Raw genomic sequence first — 20094 nt, 5'->3', positions numbered from 1 at the left:
AAATCTTCAAAAAAAATTTGCACCAAACCAAAAATCTATCACAAATATCCCATTTAACGGAGAAATGTTGGAAGCATTCCCTTTAAAAGCATAAATGAGACAAAGATAGTTGCTATTGTCACTTTCAGCATACTGGCGGTATTAGGCAGCACAAAAATACAAGGAACTAAAGCTTTCTGTTTTGCAAATTTTTTAAAAGGTTTTATTTTTTGACAGAGATCACAAGTAGGGAGAGAGGCAGAGAAAGAGGGGATGCAGGCTTCCTGCTGAGCAGAAAGCCCAGTGTGGGCTTGATCCCAGGACCCTGAGATCCTGACCTGAGCTGAAGGCAGAGGCTTAACCCACTGAGCCACCCAGATGCCCCTGGTTTTGCAAATTATGATTATAGAAACCAAACAAAGTCTGTGGTCTTTTAAGTAATTCAGCAGGTTGTGTAATATTAGATCAATATGCAAAAGAACGGTGATCCTTTCTACCCGTAATAGATAAGAAATACAAAAATACCTTTACAGTGGCAACAGATAATATAAAGCACTAAGGAATAAATCTAATAAAAGTGACTGATTATAAAACTTTATTGAAATACATTTCAAGATATTAGTAATGGAGACATACCATTTTTCTGGAGAAAAAGATTCAATGTAAAAATGATCAATTCTTCCCAAATTAATCTCTCATCTCAATATAAGCCTAATAAAAATACTAATAGGCATTAAGACTTCTTAAAAATCATAGTAAATGAGCCAGTGTGTCACTTAGCAGGGATACGCAAACACACCCACACATGACAGTATAATGGCAGCAGTGACCTCACGATTGGTAGGAGGAAAGGGTGGACTGACTACTGGTCAGTAAAGAATGGCTATACAAATGGGGGGAAAAAATTGGGCCTTTGACTTACCAACCAAGAACAACAACAACAAAATCAAACCCAAGCAAAACATCCCAGTGGATTAAAGACCTAAATGGGAAAGAGCTCCAGAAGAAATTATAGGAATAGGAAAGGATTTCCTAAAGAAGACGCAAAAACACAGATTACAGTAATTATTTTTATATTAAAAAAATAAAGCTTTCTGTTCTTTAAAAGATACATTAAAACTCCTAAAAACATACACAGTTTTAATACAGAGGAATAAAATAATGCCTGGGATTTGCCTCAAAGAGATCCGGTGGAAAGGGAATTGGGAGTTATTGATATGAGCTTAGCTCTGAGTTGGTAACTGGTGAAGCTAGGCGATGGGTATATGGGGATTCATCAGATTTTTCTCTTCCCCTTTGGTATATGATATACATAGGATTTCTCATAAAAAAAGAGAGAATATTATGGCAGTAGGATACCAGCTTCACCCACCAGATCAGCAAACATTTTACACTCTGATGATTCTATGTGTTTAGTAAGAACATGAAAAAGTGGGAAATCTCATACACAAATGGTAGGAACATAAACTGACATAACCAGTTTGGAAGAAAGTGTGGTATTTTCTACCCAAACTGAAGGTGTGTATTTACTCCCCAGCTGTTCCCCATCTGGGCAAAATCCTAGAAAATCTCACCATGGAAGCCTGTACCAAAATGTTCATAAGCTTGTTGCTTTAAAAAAAAAAAAAAAAGATTTTATTTATTTATTTGACAGAGAGAGAGAGAGCACAATCAGGCAGAGCAGCAGAGGGAGAGAGAGAAGCAGGCTCCCCGCTGAGCAGGGAGCCCAACTCGGGGCTCTGTCCCAGGACCCTGGAATCATGACCTGAGCCCAAGGCAGTCGCCCAATCAACTGAGCCACCCAGGCACCCCGAGCTCATTGCTTTTGATAGCAACAAATGGGAAACTACCATATGTCCATTCGTGGTATATTAACATATCAAAATGAAAGTGAATTTCCTGGCATTACATGCATCCACACGGATAAATCTTACATGTGAGCAACAAAAAGAATTTGTAGAATACAAACATTATAATACCATTTACATACAGTACAAAAGCATGAAAAGGTAAACATGTCAGGGATGTGTTACATGAAAAGCCAAAGAAATTCAAAATTCAGAATCATGATCGCTTCTAATGGGAGAAATAATGAGAAGGTGATTAAGGACACAAAGGGGGTACCATAGGGATTGTAAGGTTTTGCTGCTTAAGCTGGGTGGAAGGTACGTGAGTGAATGTTATATTTAGTCTTTGTATGTAATAAAATAATTCATAATTAAAATATAAATTTTTTTCATTATATATAAATGTCAAATGTTTTACACCTGAAACTAACATATACACATGTCTATATACACATATATATGTATATATATATATATATATATATATATATATATATAAATTTTTTCCAGTAGAAGCAGAGGACATGGGAGGGGAAGTGAGAGAAGAGGCACAAAAGTACCCATCGGGGGAGTAAGTTCATTTTGGTTCAACAACAGGCTTACTAAGAACAGATGAATGAAACTTTATCTGTCCTATGAGGTACACAATCATCTCCCAGAAGAAAAGTGCTGACCTCGCTTGGTACAGAGGTAAAGGACCGTGTAAAAGCATGAGTTCTAGTCAGACCTTTGAGGCTTTGACGAGGCCCCCAGCACTGTGAGTGAAAGCATTGGTGGGTGGGCTTCCGAGCCCGCGGTAGGCGCTGAGATTTTCCTTCTCTTCACCCTGCCTGCTCCCTGCCTTCTCCTGTCTATTTAGAATGGTTTCTGGGTTTGTGTCTCTATGACACACACAAAATAAAAATAAATATGGTGCAGTGAGGAATGCGTCTTTCATGTAGTTTTTGGCATGGACAATGTCCCTGGGAAGGAGAAGGGCAGTAGTGTGTGAAGAACTAGGTACTTGGCCTTTGGGGACACCAGCCCCACTGAAGCGTGCAGTGCAGGCTTCTAGCTTGTGACCCAGGTGAATCGCCTCTTGGGGGATGGGACTCATCTCTCTACAGTCCCAAGGGAAGAAGACGGAGGTATGTGCCAGGTTCATGTGTCCAGTGAGGCGGGAGGCAAAACAGGGGAGATCATCTTGGTGTTGGCACCTCCTGCCACCTACAATTTCTGGCTTCCCCATGACCATCCTGGGGAGTCCACAGTTTCTGCATGCCTTCCTGGGGGGAGTCCCCAGCTTCCCCGTGACCTTCCTGGGGGAGTCCCCAGCTTGCCCATGGCCTTCCTGGGGAGGTCACAGTAATGGGTGCCCGGTGGGCCGTCTGACCCCAGGATTACATAGAAAGTGCTAGAAGCTCTGGTTCCTTACACCTCGTCACAGCAGCTGGAATCCGAGGCCCTGTGAAGCCCCGTGAGGTTCCGTGAGGCCCTGGGCTCTCTAACTCGGTTTTCAGCTTTGCTCCAACTTGCTGGGTCCCGAGGTGATGTAAGAAGTATCAGCTGATGGTCTGCAAATCTGCAAGAGACCAAAGAGAATCACAAGGCTTGTCCCCCTTCCCAAATCCTGATGTCTCTGTTTCTCACATCTTCTTTTTTATTTCACTTCCAAACACACGGTAATCCAATACCCCGCCCCGCTGCCCCAGCCCCAGATACCCAATTCCTTCCTAGTATTTGGCACTATTTTGCCTTACTAAGCTAATGTCCATCCTGGCATTTTCCTGGCTGTGGTTGGACATCGCTAACCTGAGTTCAGTGACAGAAACCTAATACTACTAGTACTTACAATAATACCAACTGATACTTTATTGAGAACTTGGCACGTGGCAGGTTCTGCCAGCTAGGAGTACTTTCCTGGGCAGGGCCGTGCTCTGAACCCCCGTTCAGTGTATATACTTACTTAGGGCCATACCTCATTCTCACTTTACCAGCGGGGAAACCCAAGTACGGAGGGGTCAGACAACTTCCACCGTCTTTTCCAAACCTGCCCTCTGCGCTACTGGGCTACAGTGGCTGCCTCCTCAAAACCAAAGCCGGTCAGACGCTGTGGCCCTGTGGCCCAGCTGCCTTTCTCCCTTGCCCACCGCCACCCCCCCACCCCCCCACCCCCGCCCAGTAGCTTACAACGCATGACAGCCTCCTTGACCTGGCGAAACCCGCCATCGGGGCCCCGGCCGTCCACGAAGTACATGAACCGGAGCTCGGCAGGGTAGGCGGCTCTGGTGAGGCCCGACATCAGCGGGATGGTGCGGCCCTCGGACCCGGGGGCCTCGCTCAGGGCCTGCAGCATCTGGTACTTGCACCACGGGTCCCGCAGGAAGCCTGGGGTGATGAGCAGCACCCGGCAGTGACTGCTGCTCAGGGCCTGGCACAGCTCGGTCACGATGGCGCCGCCCGGGGTGGCGTCCCGAAGCTGCAGGAAGCAACGCAGGCTGGCCGTGCTGCCCTCCAGGTAGGAGACCAGCTCCTGGGCGGCCGCCAGGTCCTCCTCACTGTGGCACACGCAGACATCATAGTCCTTGCTCCAGCGGCCGCCGCTGCTGCTGCTGGTGGTGCTGCTGGCACCCCCGTGTGTGGGTGGGGAGGTGGGAGACCAGGCTGAGCTGAGGCCCAGGGCGGGGGAGTCCTCCTGGGAGCTTGGCTGGGAAACATCCCTGGAGGTGCTCTCTGCAGGGTCCGGCGGCTTCTTGGGCTTCGACAGGGCCTGCCGGAACCAGTCTGTGGGGGACAGAAACGCTGCTCAGGTCGGGTCTGCTCACCAGACTGCGTCCGCATGGCCCTACACAGGGGACCCCACACCCGGCAGGTCTGCCTGTGGCCCTGCACGGGAAAACCGTGCCACCTGACTCTCAGAGACCTACCGCTCTGCTCTTTTGTTCATCCTTCGGGACTTGCCTTCAGGGTCCCATTATCTTCAAAGGTTTGGGGAGGTCATAAAAACTCTGGCTCTTTTATGAGTCACAGGAATGTAACATACAGCATATGGGCTCTAGTTAGTAATACTCTATTCCCTATTTGAGAGTTGCCAAGAGCGGAAACCTTCCAAGTCCTCATCACAAGAGAAAAAGTTCTGTGATTATGCATGGTAATGGATGGTAACTAGACCTTGTGGTGATCATTTCACAATATATACAAATATTGAATTATTTTATTGTACTGCTGAAACTAATATAATGTATGTCAATTATACTTCAATAATTAAATAAAATGCCTTTGGGGTAACAACAATATGGGGCAAAGAAAAAAAAAAAGAAAGGAAAGGAAAGTACTCTGACTTCTACCAGCCTGATTAGGAGAGATGTCTTTGCCCTATTCTAGGCCTTTTGATTTCTAGTACTGTCAGCTTACTCTACCCTCAAACTCCCCACTAGTGGTGACTAGCCGACCATCTGCTCATCTGTAAGCAGAGCCATGGTAAGCTGGTCAGGATTAATCAATTCCCAAACCCACTTTCTCTTAATAGGGGAGGTGGATTTAGATTAAGGTGGGCTACCCTTTATGGGAGGGAAAGGAGGGAGGGATTGGCATCCTTTTGGCCCCGAGAAGTCCTAGATTTCTAAGTCTGTTGCTAAATGTTAAAACAAAAGCCTGGAAAAGGGTTACTGCTCAGAGTTCCTGAAAAGCAAAGTCTAATGATTACAACCTACACTTTGGAGCCAGGCATCAATCTGATTGTGGACCTATACCTTGCTTGCCGTATGACCATAAGCAAGTCAGTCTACATCTACCATTTCCTCATCTGTAACATAGGTTCATTTTAATTGTTGTTGAAGATTAACTGAGATAATGCAGTGCCTGGTATATTCAAGTATTCCATAATGAGATCAGCTCAGCTTCCCCAGCTTTTGATAAGAACAGACAGTTTAGTGTTCTGGAGATTAATTTGTTTTCTCACTCTGCTTGGCTCCTTCCTCTGATAGGTTCAGAAAGACTTTGACGAGAAGTGCTCAGCACCAGGGTTTCCAGGTCAGGAATATTAGCTTAGCATGCATGGAAAAGCTGTGAGCCCAGAGCACTAAGGTTCTATGATATATACATGCCTCTCTCCTCACTCACCACAAAGCATGGGGGCTCTGAGGTCAAGGCCGGAGCCCAGGAGCCCACCATCGTCAGCCTCCCCCCATGTCCTGCTGCATGTGGACCAGGCAGCCCTCCCACTTCACGCACTCATAGCTGTGAACACAGCGGAATTAGGAGTTGGCTTCCACTCACCAGCCATCTTGCCCAGAGGCTTCTTGGACCGGGAGCGAGGAGCTGGGAAGGAGGATGATGACGATGCCATAGTGTGGGACTCAAAACTAACCCCATGAGACCAGGCATTGGTAAAGTGAATGAAGGGAGGGGACTCAGTCTTGACCTTATGGAACAGCCATCCTATAAAAGACAGAGAGACAGGATCACAAAAATTGTACTTACGTTACTCTCAGTCCCAGTATGAGCTCTAGATGTTCTCTCCTAATGCCTGACTGAGCCTCAGCCCCTCTACTTGTCCCTGATCCCTATCCCACATGAACCACTGTGATTGGGTCCAGCTTCCAGAAAAACCCAGATCTGTGGAGAGTGGCGAGACAGAGTGAGAGCCCAGGGTGAGCTGTTGAGTGACTGTCCTCTGCTGCACCTGGCCAGGTGCACCTTGGGGTTCTGGGGCAGGACAGATGGCAGGAAGCTCTGGATCTGGACTTCCTGTGTGGGAGAAGGGGGTAAAGATGGCAGCGGAGTGGAAGGACCCTGGGCTTGCCAGTGCCCTGAACACAGCGAGAGAACTCTCAAATCATCCTAAATACCCACAGAAATCCACCCAAAGACTGGCAGGACAAACTCCACAACTAAAGGGAGAGAAGAAGCCACGCTGAAGAAGGTAGGAAATGCAGAGACCTGGTGTAGGGGAGAAAACAGATCCTGGCTGCTATGTTAAGGGGAGTGGGGAGAGCCGTGGTCGTAGAGAAGGGCTGAGACAGAGGAGCACACAGGAGATCCGCACAAGGCGAATGTTTAACCCAACGCCAGTGGCTTGGGAGGCAAGAGGGGCTGAAATTGGTGAGATTTTGCAACCAGCAGGGCTTAGAGCCTGGAGTTCTAAAGATTGGAGGACTTGGCTGGGCTAGAGCTCCGAGGGTGCCACCCTGCTCCTGGAGAGAAGGCGGGCAAGCAACTGGGGGGAGGCGCTTGGAAACAGCCATCTGAAGAGCACCTGGGGCACGCAGGGGGCAGGTTATTCACTCTCCCCTCGAGAGGCAGCAATCTCAGAGACAGATGCCTTTCTAGGAACAAAGGAGTTGACCAGCACCATTTCCCTGTTGCCCCTCGGCATAAACAGAGCCACCAGTGGCAGCCAGCTCTATGGGACACTGGCTGCCTAACCAGCTTACACCAAGCTTCCCCCACACTCTGGTGGGACTGCCCCTCTCCATCAAGCTTGTCGCCTTCCCAGCAGTGGTGGCCCCCTCCGCCAAAAGAACCAACACAAAGCCCTGCCCACACCACATCTCCTGACCGGAGTGTTCTGCAGGGCTCTAGTGAAAGCAGCATCAGGTCTCATTTAACAAGCAGACCAGAGCACATCTAGTTAAAACTCAGCACACGATGACCAGGGACCAAACACTGCTCATTGCTGGCAAGGAGAGCCTCTGCTGACAACTGGCCTGAAGGACAGAGCAGCCGAAACACAGCAGCAGAGTGCAGGCAGCATAGACCAGAGACACTAACTGAAGCGCCAGGCCCCGGGAAACTCGGTGACCTCTTCTTCATAAGGCCATTTTCTGGCTTTTCTAACACAGAGAAGAAGGCAGATACTTAGATCAAATGTGAACACGAAAGAATTTATACCAGATGAAAGAACAAAATAAGGCCATGACCAGAAATCTAAGAAAAGCAGGTACAATTGGCATGTCTGATAGAGAATTTAGAGTAACACTCATAAGAATGATCATTAGACTTGAGATGATTAAAAACTTCAGGGAGACCCTTACCATAGAGTTAAGAAATTGCGTTTTAGAGTTAAAGAGGACAAAAAATGAGACAGTAAACGGGTGTGATGCAATGAACCACAGGGTGGAAGAAGCAAAGGAACAAATTGGTGACCTAGAAGGTAATCAAGCTGAAGGAAAGAGAGACAAAAGGATTACGCAAAACAAGAATAGACTTAGGGAACTCAGTGACTCCACAAACAGAAAACATTTGTATTATGGGGATCCCAGGGAAGAAGAGTGAGAAAAGGGGGCAGAAAATTTATTTGAAGAAGTAATAGCTGAAAACCTTCCTAATCTGGGGAAGGAAGCAGATGTCCAGATCCAAGAGGCAAGGAGAACCCCCAACAAAATCAAGAAAAGCAGATCCACACCAAGATATATTATAATTAAACTGCCAAAATATAGTAGAAAGGAGAAAATGTTAAAAGCAGCAAGACAAAAGAAGATGGTTACTTATAAGGGAAAATCCATAAGGCTTGCAGCAAATTTTTCAGCACAAACTCTCCAAGGCGGAAGGCATAATATAGTCCAAGAGTTGAGTGGAAAAAATCTGCAGCAAAGAATACTCTATCCAGCAAGGCTTACATTCAGAATAGACGAGAAACAGAGAGTTCCACAGACAAACAAGGACTTCCTGTGTCAATGCTAAAATCCAAGGACAATTGTGATTTGGACAAACAATTACATATCCAAATAGATGTTGAACAGTAGAGAGAGAAAGCACATGCAAGAAACCTTGGGAGACTTCCTCCAGTCTGCCTTCCACTGACTAACTCCCTCCATCCACCTATCCATCCTGCTCATTGAAACACCCCCTTCTCCCCCCCACCCTTCCTCTTTCCCCCTCTCCCTCAACTGTCAGTTCAGGGAGATAGTGTCACATAGTGGTAAAGTCTACAGAGTACGCAGAGAGCCTGGACTCTCACCTTTTTTTAACTGCGGCCCCTGGCAAGCTACTTAATCTTGCTAAGCTTCAACTTCTCCATCTTTGAAATTAAAATAAAACTAGAACCTTCTCAGCTTTATTATGAAGATCACATGACATAATTTATGTAAAGTGCTAATGATTCAGTATATAATGTTCAGAAAATAATGTGGGTTAGCATGTATTTAAAATAATCTAGATATTGGAGGGATATGTTATGTTCATGGTTTAGAAGACTCACTATTGTAATTTTCCCCAAACTAATCTTAAGGTCCGTGTTATCCAAATTTTTTTTGGTGGGGGGGGCAGGGATATCAAACTTCTTCTAAATTTATATGGAAATGCAGAGGACCAAGAATCTCTTTAATGGGCAATTTGTTGTATTTCCTTCTCACCACGATGACCAGGCTATCCCTGATAGTGGAGGTTCTGTTAGCCCAGGTTTCTGGGCCGACACGATGTGGCGCAGAGCCCTCCCCCATCTGAGGTGGAGTTTCAGTGCTGGCATGTGAAGGGCTGGTAGAGCACTTGGCTCTAGAGTGGACAGAGCTGCTTGCTTTCTCACTCTGAGCTATCTGCAGAGGTCAAAACAGACCCCTGGGAACTCATAGAAAAACTACTCGTTTTGTGAAACACACAGTAATAAGTTTCCAAGTTGGAAAAATGTTATTCAAGGTTGAGGATGATGCTTTTTGTTCACTGCTAAATGCTATACACCTCTATGCAAGCCAGGGACTATCAGATGAGTTATTGATGACTCGTGAAACTATATCAAAGTTCAAAAAAAAGACAGAACTTAAACCACTGCAGCAAAGGGTGGGGTGGGGAGAAGAAGTGAAGTGGGCACAGGAACCAGAGACATCTCGAAAGAAAAGAGCAGTTAGCTGCCAAGCCAGGGACGGGACGTGAAAAGGTGAACATTGTCATGTAGGTGTGGTTCTTTTCCTACCTCATATTCTTTGGATTTCAGACAGCCTGAGTGGTATGCCGAAGTTAAGGAAGGCAGTGCCTGATAACCACTGATTTGGAAATCCTTTTTCCTGTGTGGGGTTGCTGTCCCTCGACATCTTCATTTCAACCATTCCAGATGCCCTTTCTTTCTCCCAGTAGTAGACATGATGTCCCTGGGTTTTTATGTAATTTAAATATTTTTAAATTACAGTTTTTTTCTTACTTTTAAATTTATTTGACAGTTTTGCCTTAATTTTATTTTATTTTTTTTAAGATTTTGTTTATTTATTTGGCAGACAGAGATCACAAGTAGGCAGAGAGGCAGGAAGAGAGAGACGGAGAAGCAGGCTCCCTGCTGAGCAGAGAGCCCGATGCAGGACTCGATCCCAGAACCCTGGGATCATGACCTGAGCCCAAGGCAGACGCTTAACCCACTGAGCCACCCAGGTGCCCCTTTGTCTTAATTTTAAAGTTATTCGACCTTGATAGACTTATAAACTGGAGAATCACTTGATAGTCTTAATGGTAGTTTAAAGCTTAGAAACTAACATAATACTTTAATCTTCTTAACGGATATAGATTTAAGAGTTTCAGTTTCTCATTTTATGGCATGACTTGCGCTTTTGGCCATACATGCTGATTTTTGGCCTTTTCTCATTGCTTGGTTAAGAAATCCAGTTGCCCGGGCGCCTGGGTGGCTCAGTGGGTTAAGCCGCTGCCTTCGGCTCAGGTCATGATCCCAGGTCCTGGGTTCGAGCCCCACATCAGGCTTTCTGCTCAGCAGGGAGCCTGCTTCCTCCTCTCTCTCCGCCTGCCTCTCTGCCTACTTGTGATTTCTCTCTGTCAAATAAATAAATAAAATCTTTAAAAAAAAAAAAAAAAAGAAATCCAGTTGCCCAACGCATATGCCGCTGTAAGCAGGTTGGTATAAGCCCTTGGGACTACTGTTATAGAAATGTTTAAATACAGGAAAAGACAACATCTTTGACATAGGATAATTGAGCAAGATGGCACACTAAGTTCCATTAACCCTACACACTGTCTACTTCCCGGAATCTAAAACTCCACTACACCTTCCTTGTTATCTTTCAGTTCCCGTGCAGCTGAAGCTATGGGGCTATCACGCTTAAATACGCTTTACTCTTTACAGGACTTAGAACTAGTCATCTATGAGAGAGAGGAGAGGCAGCTGTCAAACTATGAGAAGTTAATAAACTTAAATCTCCAAATGGAAGTTCTAATTACTAGCTCTGTCTAGTCTTAGATTCGTTGTGTGACTTAGGAACAGTCAATTTTCCTTGTGCTTTTTCAGAATTCATAAAGTAAAATGATATATACCTAAATGCCTGCTTTATAGATCATTACAAAGGCTTGATAGAAAATTACTAAAAGCTTCTTTTAAAAAAGCAACAGCATGATCCCTTTAGTGTTTTTTAGAATGCTTTTGCAGTAGGATATGTAGGAATATATTATGTGAGGGAAATATTATCAGGTTTCACTGTACAAAATATAAAGCGTATTAAGTATTATCCAATATCTAACAGGTGTCCAATCTCTATTACACAGGGAATGTACTGAAACCTATGAAGACATATGATTAGAATATGTATTTTAGGGCACCTGTGTGGCTCAGTTGGTTAAGTGACTGTCTTTGGCTCAGGTCATGACCTGGAGTCCCATGGTCGAGTCCTGAATGGGATCCCTGCTCAGTGGGGAGTCTGCTTCTCCCCTGACCCTCCCCCCTCACATGCCCTCTTTCTCAAATAAATAAATAAAATCTTTTAAAAAGAGAGTATGTATTTTATATCATTTATATTACATTTCTGCTAAGCTGGAATCACTGTCAATGGTGGACAGGGTAACGGTCCCAGAAAGATATCCACATCCTAATCCTCAGAACCAGTGAATATGCTACCCTCCATGGCAAAAATGGACTTTGCAGACGGGATTAAGGATCTTGAGATGTGCAGAGTATCCTGGATTATCTGAGAGGGCTCAGTGTAATCACGAGGGTCCTTCTGAGAGGCAGGCAGGAGGGTCAGAATGAGGAGGAGTGACAGCAGAAGCAGAGGCTGGTGTCATGTGGGCCCCAGAGCAGGGAATACAGGAAAAGGCAAGGCAAGCAAAAGGATTCTTCTCTAGAGCATCCAGAAGGAACACAGCCCTGCCAATCCATTTAAGACCTCTGACTGCCACAACTGTCAGCTAATCAATATCTGTCCTATTAAGCCACTAAGTTTTTGGTGATTTGTTACAGAAGCAGTAGGAAATGATTACACGATCTTTGATTGTCTGTCCTGCTAGTCAACGGAGGAAGCCCTGAATCTGAGGGCGAAAGACTGGTCTGTTCAAAGGTTTACACTGTCTGAAAGAGTTTTTCACTTCTTCGATGAACAAATTATCCTGACACTTGATTTTGACTTTAAGAACACTGGTTTCAGGGGCGCCTGGGTGGCTCAGTGGGTTAAGCCGCTGTCTTCGGCTCGGGTCATGATCTCAGGGTCCTGGGATCGAGTCCCGCATCGGGCTCTCTGCTCGACAGGGAGCCTGCTTCTCTCTCTCTCTCTCTCTGCCTGCCTGCCTCTCTGTCTACTTGTGATTTCTCTCTGTCAAATAAATAATAAATAAAATCTTTAAAAAAAAAAAAAGAACACTGGTTTCAGTGACTAAGTTTGCTTCTCTAACATTTCCTAAAACCCTTGGTGGGTAGGATCGTTAGGACGTGCAGGAGAGTATCATTTAAAGTGCTCAATTTAACTGTTAATAGCTGGATGGATACAATACTGTTGTTTCCAAGGGCGGTGTGCAGATGAGTAGACTGGCCCCAGGGTGGACTCCATGTTCACACCCATAAGTGTGGGCCAGATCCATGACTTCTAACCGACTGAATATGGCAAAGATTATGGAATGTCACTTACCTGGTTACATTACCATACACATGACATATACATGAGTGTATCTGCATTTATATGTATACACAGACATTATGTATATATCTACCATATAAGATATGTACACGTGTTGGGGCACCTGGGTGGCTCAGTGTAAGGTTAAGCCTCTGCCTTTGGCTCAGGTCATGATCTCAGGGTCCTGGGATCGAGCCCTGCATTGGGCTCTCTGCCCGGCAGGGAGCCTGCTTCCCCTTCTCTCTCTGCCTGCCTCTCTGCCCATTTATGATCTCTCTCTCTGTCAAATAAATAAATAAAATCTTAAAAAAAAAAGAGATATGTACACGTGGAGTGCCTGGCTGGCTCAGTTGGTAGAGTGTATGACTCTTGAACTTGGGGTCATGAATTCAAGCCCTGCATGGGGTGTAGAGATTACTTAAAAAAAAAAAAAAAAAATATATATATATATATATATATATATATGTAAAAGATGTGTACATATGAATATGGCATATATATGAATATCATGTCATACTTGTATGTGTGTGTGTGTGTTTATGTGTTTGTGTTTAAATCCATCTTAGCCGACTAGAGAGTGATTTCTTTACTGACTTTGAAGAATCTGCCAACCTCGTTGTGAGAGGGCCAGTGTCAAGAAATTGCAGGCAGCCTCTAGAAGCTGTGTGATCTCTAGAAGTAACCTCTAGAGAAGTAATCTCCAGATGACAGCCAGCAAGAAAAGAGACCTTGGGTCTTACAACTGCAAGAAGATTCTGCCAACAAAGAACAACCTGAGGGAGCCTGGTAGTGGCTCTTACCCCATTTAAATCCCAGTGGCTTTGCGGCCCCAGCTAGTACCTCGACATAAGCCAGGTAAGACCCCAGCAGAAGGCTCAGCCAAGCCTTGCCTGGGCCCTTAACCCACAGAAACCATGAGATAATAAACAGGTGTTGGGGTATACTGTTGAATTTGTGGTCACTTGTTACGCAGCCCAGAAAACAAATACAGGGACTAGCAGAAATGATGGTTTAAATGACAGTTCCTGGGCGCCTGGGTGGCTTAGTCAGTTAAGCCGCTGCCTTTGGCTCAGGTCGTGATCCCAGGGTCCTGGGATCGAGTCCCACATCGGGCTCCTTGTCCAGCAGGGAGCCTGATTCTCTCTCTTTGCCTCTGCCTGCCACTCTGCCCGCTTGTGTTCTCTCTCTCTCTCTCTGACAAATAAAATCTTAAAACAAAACAAAACAAAAAGAACCTTAAAATGCCAGTTCTCCTGCCCTCTCCCAAATCTACTGAAGTAAATCTCTGGGTAAAGCTTGGGAAAAGGATTTTTAAACAAATACCCCAGGATTCTGATGTACCTAAGAAGATTGGTCTAGTGGCTTATGTCAGTGGCTCCCAAACTAAGTTGCATTATTCTTATCACCTAGAGGGCTTTTAAAAAATATAGATACTCCTGGAAAACCTTACTCAGTATTTCAGAAATGGGGCCCAAGAATCCATTTTGGAAGAGCTGTCTAAATTCTGACCCAAGGAACCACTAGTCTCAATTTATATTGTTACTTATTTTTATAAGCAGTGAAAGAGCGAAAGCAGCCCAGTAAATCTTGAGATTGAATTTATGAAATAAATTCCAAATGACTGATTCTGCTATCAAGTCAAATTTAAGATGGAACTCTAGCAGGCAGAGAACAGTCAGAGAATTCTGGCTGATTAACTGAAGTCTTATGACCCGTATTAAAATAAATCATGTTCATGGGCACATACGCTTTCAACACTGTATTTTATAAAATTTTGAAGACTTTAAAAATGTCAAAAGGTATATATATGTGCATACGTGTGTATAATGGCACCCATTTTTAAAAATTAAATTATAGGGGCCCCTGGGTGGCTCAGTGGGTTAAGCCGCTGCCTTCGGCTCAGGTCATGATCCCAGGTCCTGGGATCGAGCCCCACATTGGGCTTTCTGCTCAGCAGGGAGCCTGCTTCCTCCTCTCTCTCTGCCTGCCTCTCTGCTTACTTGTGATTTCTCTCTGTCAAATAAATAAATAAATAAATCTTTAAAAAAAATTAAATTATAAGTCAAAAGTATTGTAACTTTGGTTATTCAAATCTGAAACTTCAGCTGAAGTTCAGTCACATGGAACTATCTTAGGGATCCAACACGAATGGGAAGCATTATAATTAATGTTGATGTATTTTGCAAAAAAGTAGCAAATTGGTCTTTGGGAAACTTCAGTTTCTCAGTTCTAAAAAATGCTCTCTTCTTTTGAAACTGTATCATACAGGGGCTCAAGCTTATTTTAACTAAAATGCTATAAATTTTTTTTTAAGGGGCGCCTGGGTGGCTCAGTGGGTTAAGCCTCTGCCTTTGGCTCAGGTCATGATCTCAGGGTCCTGGGATCAAGCCCCGCATTGGGCTCTCTGCTCAGCGGGGAGCCTGCTTCCCCCTCTCTCTCTCTGCCTGCCTCTCTGCCTACTTGTGATCTCTGTCAAATAAATAAATAAAAAATATTTTTAAAAAAAGGTTTTATGGGGCACCTGGGTGGCTCAGTGGGTTGAAGCCTTTGCCTTTGGCTCGGGTCGTGGTCCCGGGGTCCTGGGATCGAGCCCCGCGTCGGGCTCTCTGCTCGGCGGGGAGCCTGCTTCTCCCTCTCTCTCTCTGCCTGCCTCTCTGATTACTTGTGATCTCTGTCTGTCAAATAAATAAATAAAATCTTTAAAAAAAAAGGTTTTATTTATTTGATGGAGATTATGGATGGATACGGTTTACAAATTGTGCCAATTATATACCCTTTTACACTAGTCCCCTATAGAGCTTACAAAATGACTACTTTATATATATATATATATATATAAAGTAGCCATATATATATATATATATTTTTTTTAAAGGCTTTGGGAGGCATAGATTAAAAAAAAAAATACCTAAAATCTTAAAGAAGAACATTGCAGAGGAGCTTCCACCACCAGAATAATAAAGACTTATTATAAAGCACTATTTAAGGCAACCTGCTATTGGTGCAAAAGTAGACAGATGGATGGAAAAACAGGGTGTCTAGAAACAGACCCACATCCATAGAGTTTCCTGATGAATGACAAGGCTGACACTGCCAAATAGTGGAGAAATGGTGCTGCGTCAATTTTGATAGCCTGTGGAAAAAGATAAATCTTGACCCATATCTTACACGATACAAAAAACTCAATCTCAAATGGGCAGTAGATAGAAGTGAGAATAACAAGAAAATTGATTTTAGAGGAAATTATAGGAGATTATCTTCCTGATTTCATCTTCTGGTTATTTAAAATTGAGATGTAATGTAGTATGGTGAGTGCTGTGAAGTGTGTAAACCTGATGATTCACAGACCTGTACCCCTGGGGCAAATAATACATTATATGTCAATAAAATAATCAATAAAAAATAAAATTAAGATGTAATTGACATATAACATATTAGTTTCAGGTGTACAACACAGAGATCTGATATATGTATATATTGTGAAATGGTCACCACAATAAGTCTAGCTAACATCCATCTCTACACAGTTACACATATTTTTATCTTGTGATGAGAATAAATCCACTCAGTTAGCAACCTTCAAATATGCAATACGGTTTCATAGTCTAGTCACCATGTTGTAAATTTACAGTCCCCAGGATTTCTTTTATGTCATAACTGGAGTTTGTACCTTCTGACCACCTTCACTCATTTTGCCCACCCACTACCCCCTGGGGTAAGCAAAGATTTTTTTCAACTGGCCATAAATAATACAACCGTATGGGAGTGGGGAGAGCAATCTGGCAATGTTAAAGGGAAGGATTTCTGTTCATCAAAAGACATCTTCGAGGGGCGCCTGGGTGGCTCAGTGGGTTAAAGCCTCTACCTTTGGCTCAGGTCACGATCCCAGGGTCCTGGGATGGAGCCCCGCATCCGGCTCTCTGAACGGCAGGGAGCCTGCTTCCTCCTCTCTCTCTCTGCCTGCCTCTCTGCCTACTTGTGATCTCTGTCTGTCAAATAAATAAATAAATAATCTTAAAAAAAAAAAAAGACCTCTTCGAGTGAAAAGGCCATCTCCTGAGAAGATAATTTAAAAATATATATCCAGTGTTTCATAACCAGAATATTTAAGAAGTCTTACAAACTAGTAAGAAAGTGAAAATCTATTGGAAAAAAATGGGCGGAAGAACCGAACACTTTGCAAAAAGGGTATCCAAATGCCCAACAGACATGAAAAGATGCAGATTCATTACCCCTAAGCAAAATGCAAAGTAAGACCTCAGTCCAACACCAGGGCCGGAGCACTGAGCAGAACGGCTACAATGAAAAAAAGAGACAGTATCAAGTATTGGTAAAGATGTTGAGGAGCAGGAACTCACTGCTGGTGGGAGCGTAAACTCGCACAACCACTTTGGAAAACCACATGGCACTGAAGTATACTAAAGTTGATCATGAACACAGCCAGCATTTCCACTCTTAGAAATATACCCAACAGAACTGCTCTATACGTGCACCAAAAGACAGCCACAAGAATCCTCCCGGCACTATTCAAAAAACCAACAAAACAAAACAAAAAAAACCCCAACCTGGAAACAATCTCTGTCCATCCACCCAAGTGGCCAGTAGAAAGTAGAAGTAAATTGTGCTCTATCTGCACAGTGCAGAATCACACATCTGCTGAGATCAGTGAATCACGGCTAAATGCAACTTGGCTGCGTCTCACCTACTGAGGATAAAGTACTACACGCAAAAGGTAGGTACCCGTGAGCCCATATATCAGAAGTTCAAAACCAAGGAAACTTTTTATGATGTGAGAAGCCAGGATAATAGTTCCCCCTTAAACGAAAGTAGTCCTCGGAAGTGGACATAGAGGGCTCCCGGAGTGCTAGTGAGATTTTATTTATTCTGGATGCAGGTTGCCTAGGAAATGTTCACTGTGTGAAAACTAGGTTAGCTGTACACTTGTGACTGTGCAATTCTCTGTATGCAGGCCATATTAATTTTTTTAAAGATTTTATTTATTTATTTGACAGAGAGAGAGAGGCAGAGAGGCAGGCAGTGATGGGGAGCGAGCGGGGAAGCAGGCTCCCGGCTGAGCAGAGAGCCCGATGCGGGCTCTATCCCAGGACCCTGGGATCATGACCTGAGCCGAAGACAGAGGCTTAACCCACGGAGACACCCAGGCGCCCCTGTATGCAGGTCGTATTTCAATCGTGTCTTAAAAGTTAAAATAAAGAATAACTAGATGTGACTTTCTCTGACCGTTACTCCTGGCCCTGGGTGCCCTCTGCTTTGGTGTCTCAGCTACGCGAGTACTCGGGACTGTCCCTCTCAGTGGCACTGACCAGGTTTGTGTTGGGATTTCTAATCTGTCCGTCTGCAGGGGAAGGACAGGGCTGACCCTTTCCTGTCCCATGCTGTCACTCCGCGCTGCATAGGTTGCCCTGCCCAAGACAGACGTTGTGAAAGAAATGCCTCCGTGGGTCATGAACCCTAACTAAAGCCGTGTTCGTGCTGGAACAGTCGCAAAGGCCATCGGAAGAGCAAAGAAGGACGTGAGGAGACCGTGGCAGAAACACTACAGTGAAAGATGGAAACTACCCGACCGGGCTGGGCTCTTCAACCCACACGGAAGGGGGTTCCCTGCGCTAGCTCCGTGTGACGGAGAAAGGGACATTCTTGGAGAGCCTGTTCACCCATTTCCGCGTTCAGGGTGCCCGTGGCACCCAGGTAGAGGGGGCAGGAGAGGGGAAGGCGGGCCCCCGGGCAGACGTGCCGCAGGGATGCGGCCAGTCCGGAAGGGGGCGCGGGGTGCAGGGGCGCAGGGGCACAGGGGCCCCGCACTTCCCGGGAACCCCAACCCCGCGGGGACCCCGCCCCCGGCCCGCACGCCCAGCTCCAGCGCCAGGACCCCGCCCCCGCCCCCGCAGAGGGCTCACCTGCGCGTGGGTGGCGGCGACCCCCGCGCGGTGCGGGCCGCGGGTCTGGCTCCGGCTCCCGCGCTGTGCCGCCCCCCCCCCCCCCCCGGCGAGGGGGAAGTGCGGCGCGCAGGCCGGGGCAGACCGCCTCCCGGCTCTCCGGCTCCCCCGGAAGCGGCGGGGCGGCCCGGCCCGCGGCCCCTCCCTGGCCCGTGCCCTGGGCCTGCAGGGCCCTCCCGCCGCCGGCCGCCCGGTCGCTCCGCCCGGGAGCCTTGCCTCCCCGGTGCTCCTCGCCGCCCAGCCCACGGGGCCCGGAAAACCCCGGAGCCCGCAACCCCGCAGAAACTTGCAGAAGAGTCCGTGCTCCCGCGTACCCCAAAACGCACCCGGACAGCCTGAAGCCTCGGCTTTGTTCTGTGTGGGGGAGAAGGATAGAAACCCTTGCTCCATTCATTTAATTTTCTTAACGCCCTGCAAGGCCAGCCGCTGTACCTTTTTTTTTTTTCCCCCCTACAGTTACGAAAAGTGGAGGGGCGCCTGGGTGGTTCGGTCGGTTAAGTCGCGCACTCTTGATTCCGCTCAGGTCCTGATGTGGGGTTCCTGAGATCCACCGTGGGTGCGGCTCTGCTCCGCGCGGAGCCTGCTCAAGATTCTCTCTTTCCCTCTCCCTCTACTCCTACCCCACGCGCGCACTCTCTCCCTCTCCAAAAAAAAAAAAAAAAAAAAGAAAAGAAAAGAAAAGAAAAGTGGAGATTGAAGGGCTACCACAAAGTAGGTGGTAGCGTGACTCTCACCGCAGAAGCGCGGGTGAGGGGGTCACACAGCTGAAGCCGACGCCGAACCCCACACTCGCAGGCTGCAAAAAACGTGCTGAGCCAGCCGCTGGCCATGCGCTGGGTTCTTCACCTGCCGGCTTGAGGATGAGCTTCCTGAAGGACCAGGACGGGTGAGGGATGGAGGGGATACAACACGTAGCCTTTCCCAAACTTCTTTCACCGTAGTAGAAATACCAGTATCTTCCTGAGGGGTGTTCCGTGGACTGCCAGTTTGGGAAACGTTCCTACAGCCGTGCGCCCAGAATGCTGGACGATGGGGCTGGTTTAATGGGAGGGCTGGAAGACCCATGGTCTCCCTCTCAATCTGATTTCCTATGTTTCTCACCAGCCAGCAGGGCGAGTTAGTGGCTAATCCTGGGAGGCGGCCTAGGATCGGGCTGTACAGGAGGGCTCTGGAGCAGGATCGCTGGGGCTCACACCCAGAGCTCTTCACTTATTAGCCGTCTGACCTTGGGGACGGACATATGTGCCCTGTCTAGGTTCACTTTACTCATTGTGAGGTTATAGTATCTGGTTCCCAGTGTTGCGGGGAGGAGTAGGTGAGATGAAGTAGGAAGTACAGGAAGGGCTTTTTTTACCACTTATCAAACACACCTCAGCTTGGCGGGCTGGGTGCTGGACGTCTGCTGCTCCCTCCCTCTCCCAGCTGTGCGCCTCAAGCTCGCCCCTTCCAGAAGTCTCCTTTCTCCTGCATTCTCAACCCTGCCCTTCCCGCCTCGTTCATTACCAGCCTTGTACC

General features: G+C 46.2%; 1 protein-coding gene across 2 annotated transcripts; it reads right to left on the bottom strand.

Moving 5' to 3' along the window:
* Nucleotides 1-366: 366 nt before the first annotated feature.
* On the bottom strand, nucleotides 367-18741 carry TIRAP (TIR domain containing adaptor protein). Of its 2 annotated transcripts, none has more exons than XM_047693898.1 (4): nucleotides 18541-18741; nucleotides 6084-6245; nucleotides 3996-4589; nucleotides 367-3387 (listed from the first exon to the last, which is right to left on the bottom strand). In XM_047693898.1, exons 2-4 carry the CDS (start codon nucleotides 6151-6153, stop codon nucleotides 3368-3370), a joined length of 684 nt encoding a protein of 227 aa, XP_047549854.1. In that variant the 5' UTR covers nucleotides 6154-6245; nucleotides 18541-18741; the 3' UTR covers nucleotides 367-3367. The 2 variants fall into 2 exon arrangements, with proteins under 2 accessions (XP_047549854.1, XP_047549853.1); XM_047693897.1 differs by lacking the exon at nucleotides 18541-18741 and adding an exon at nucleotides 7454-7639.
* Nucleotides 18742-20094: the final 1353 nt, after the last annotated feature.

Source organism: Lutra lutra, chromosome 10, assembly GCF_902655055.1.
Source record: "Lutra lutra chromosome 10, mLutLut1.2, whole genome shotgun sequence".
Taxonomy (NCBI): Eukaryota; Metazoa; Chordata; class Mammalia; order Carnivora; family Mustelidae; genus Lutra; species Lutra lutra.
The sequence above is the reverse complement of the archived record's forward strand: the minus strand, read 5'-3'. Positions and strand labels throughout refer to the sequence as shown.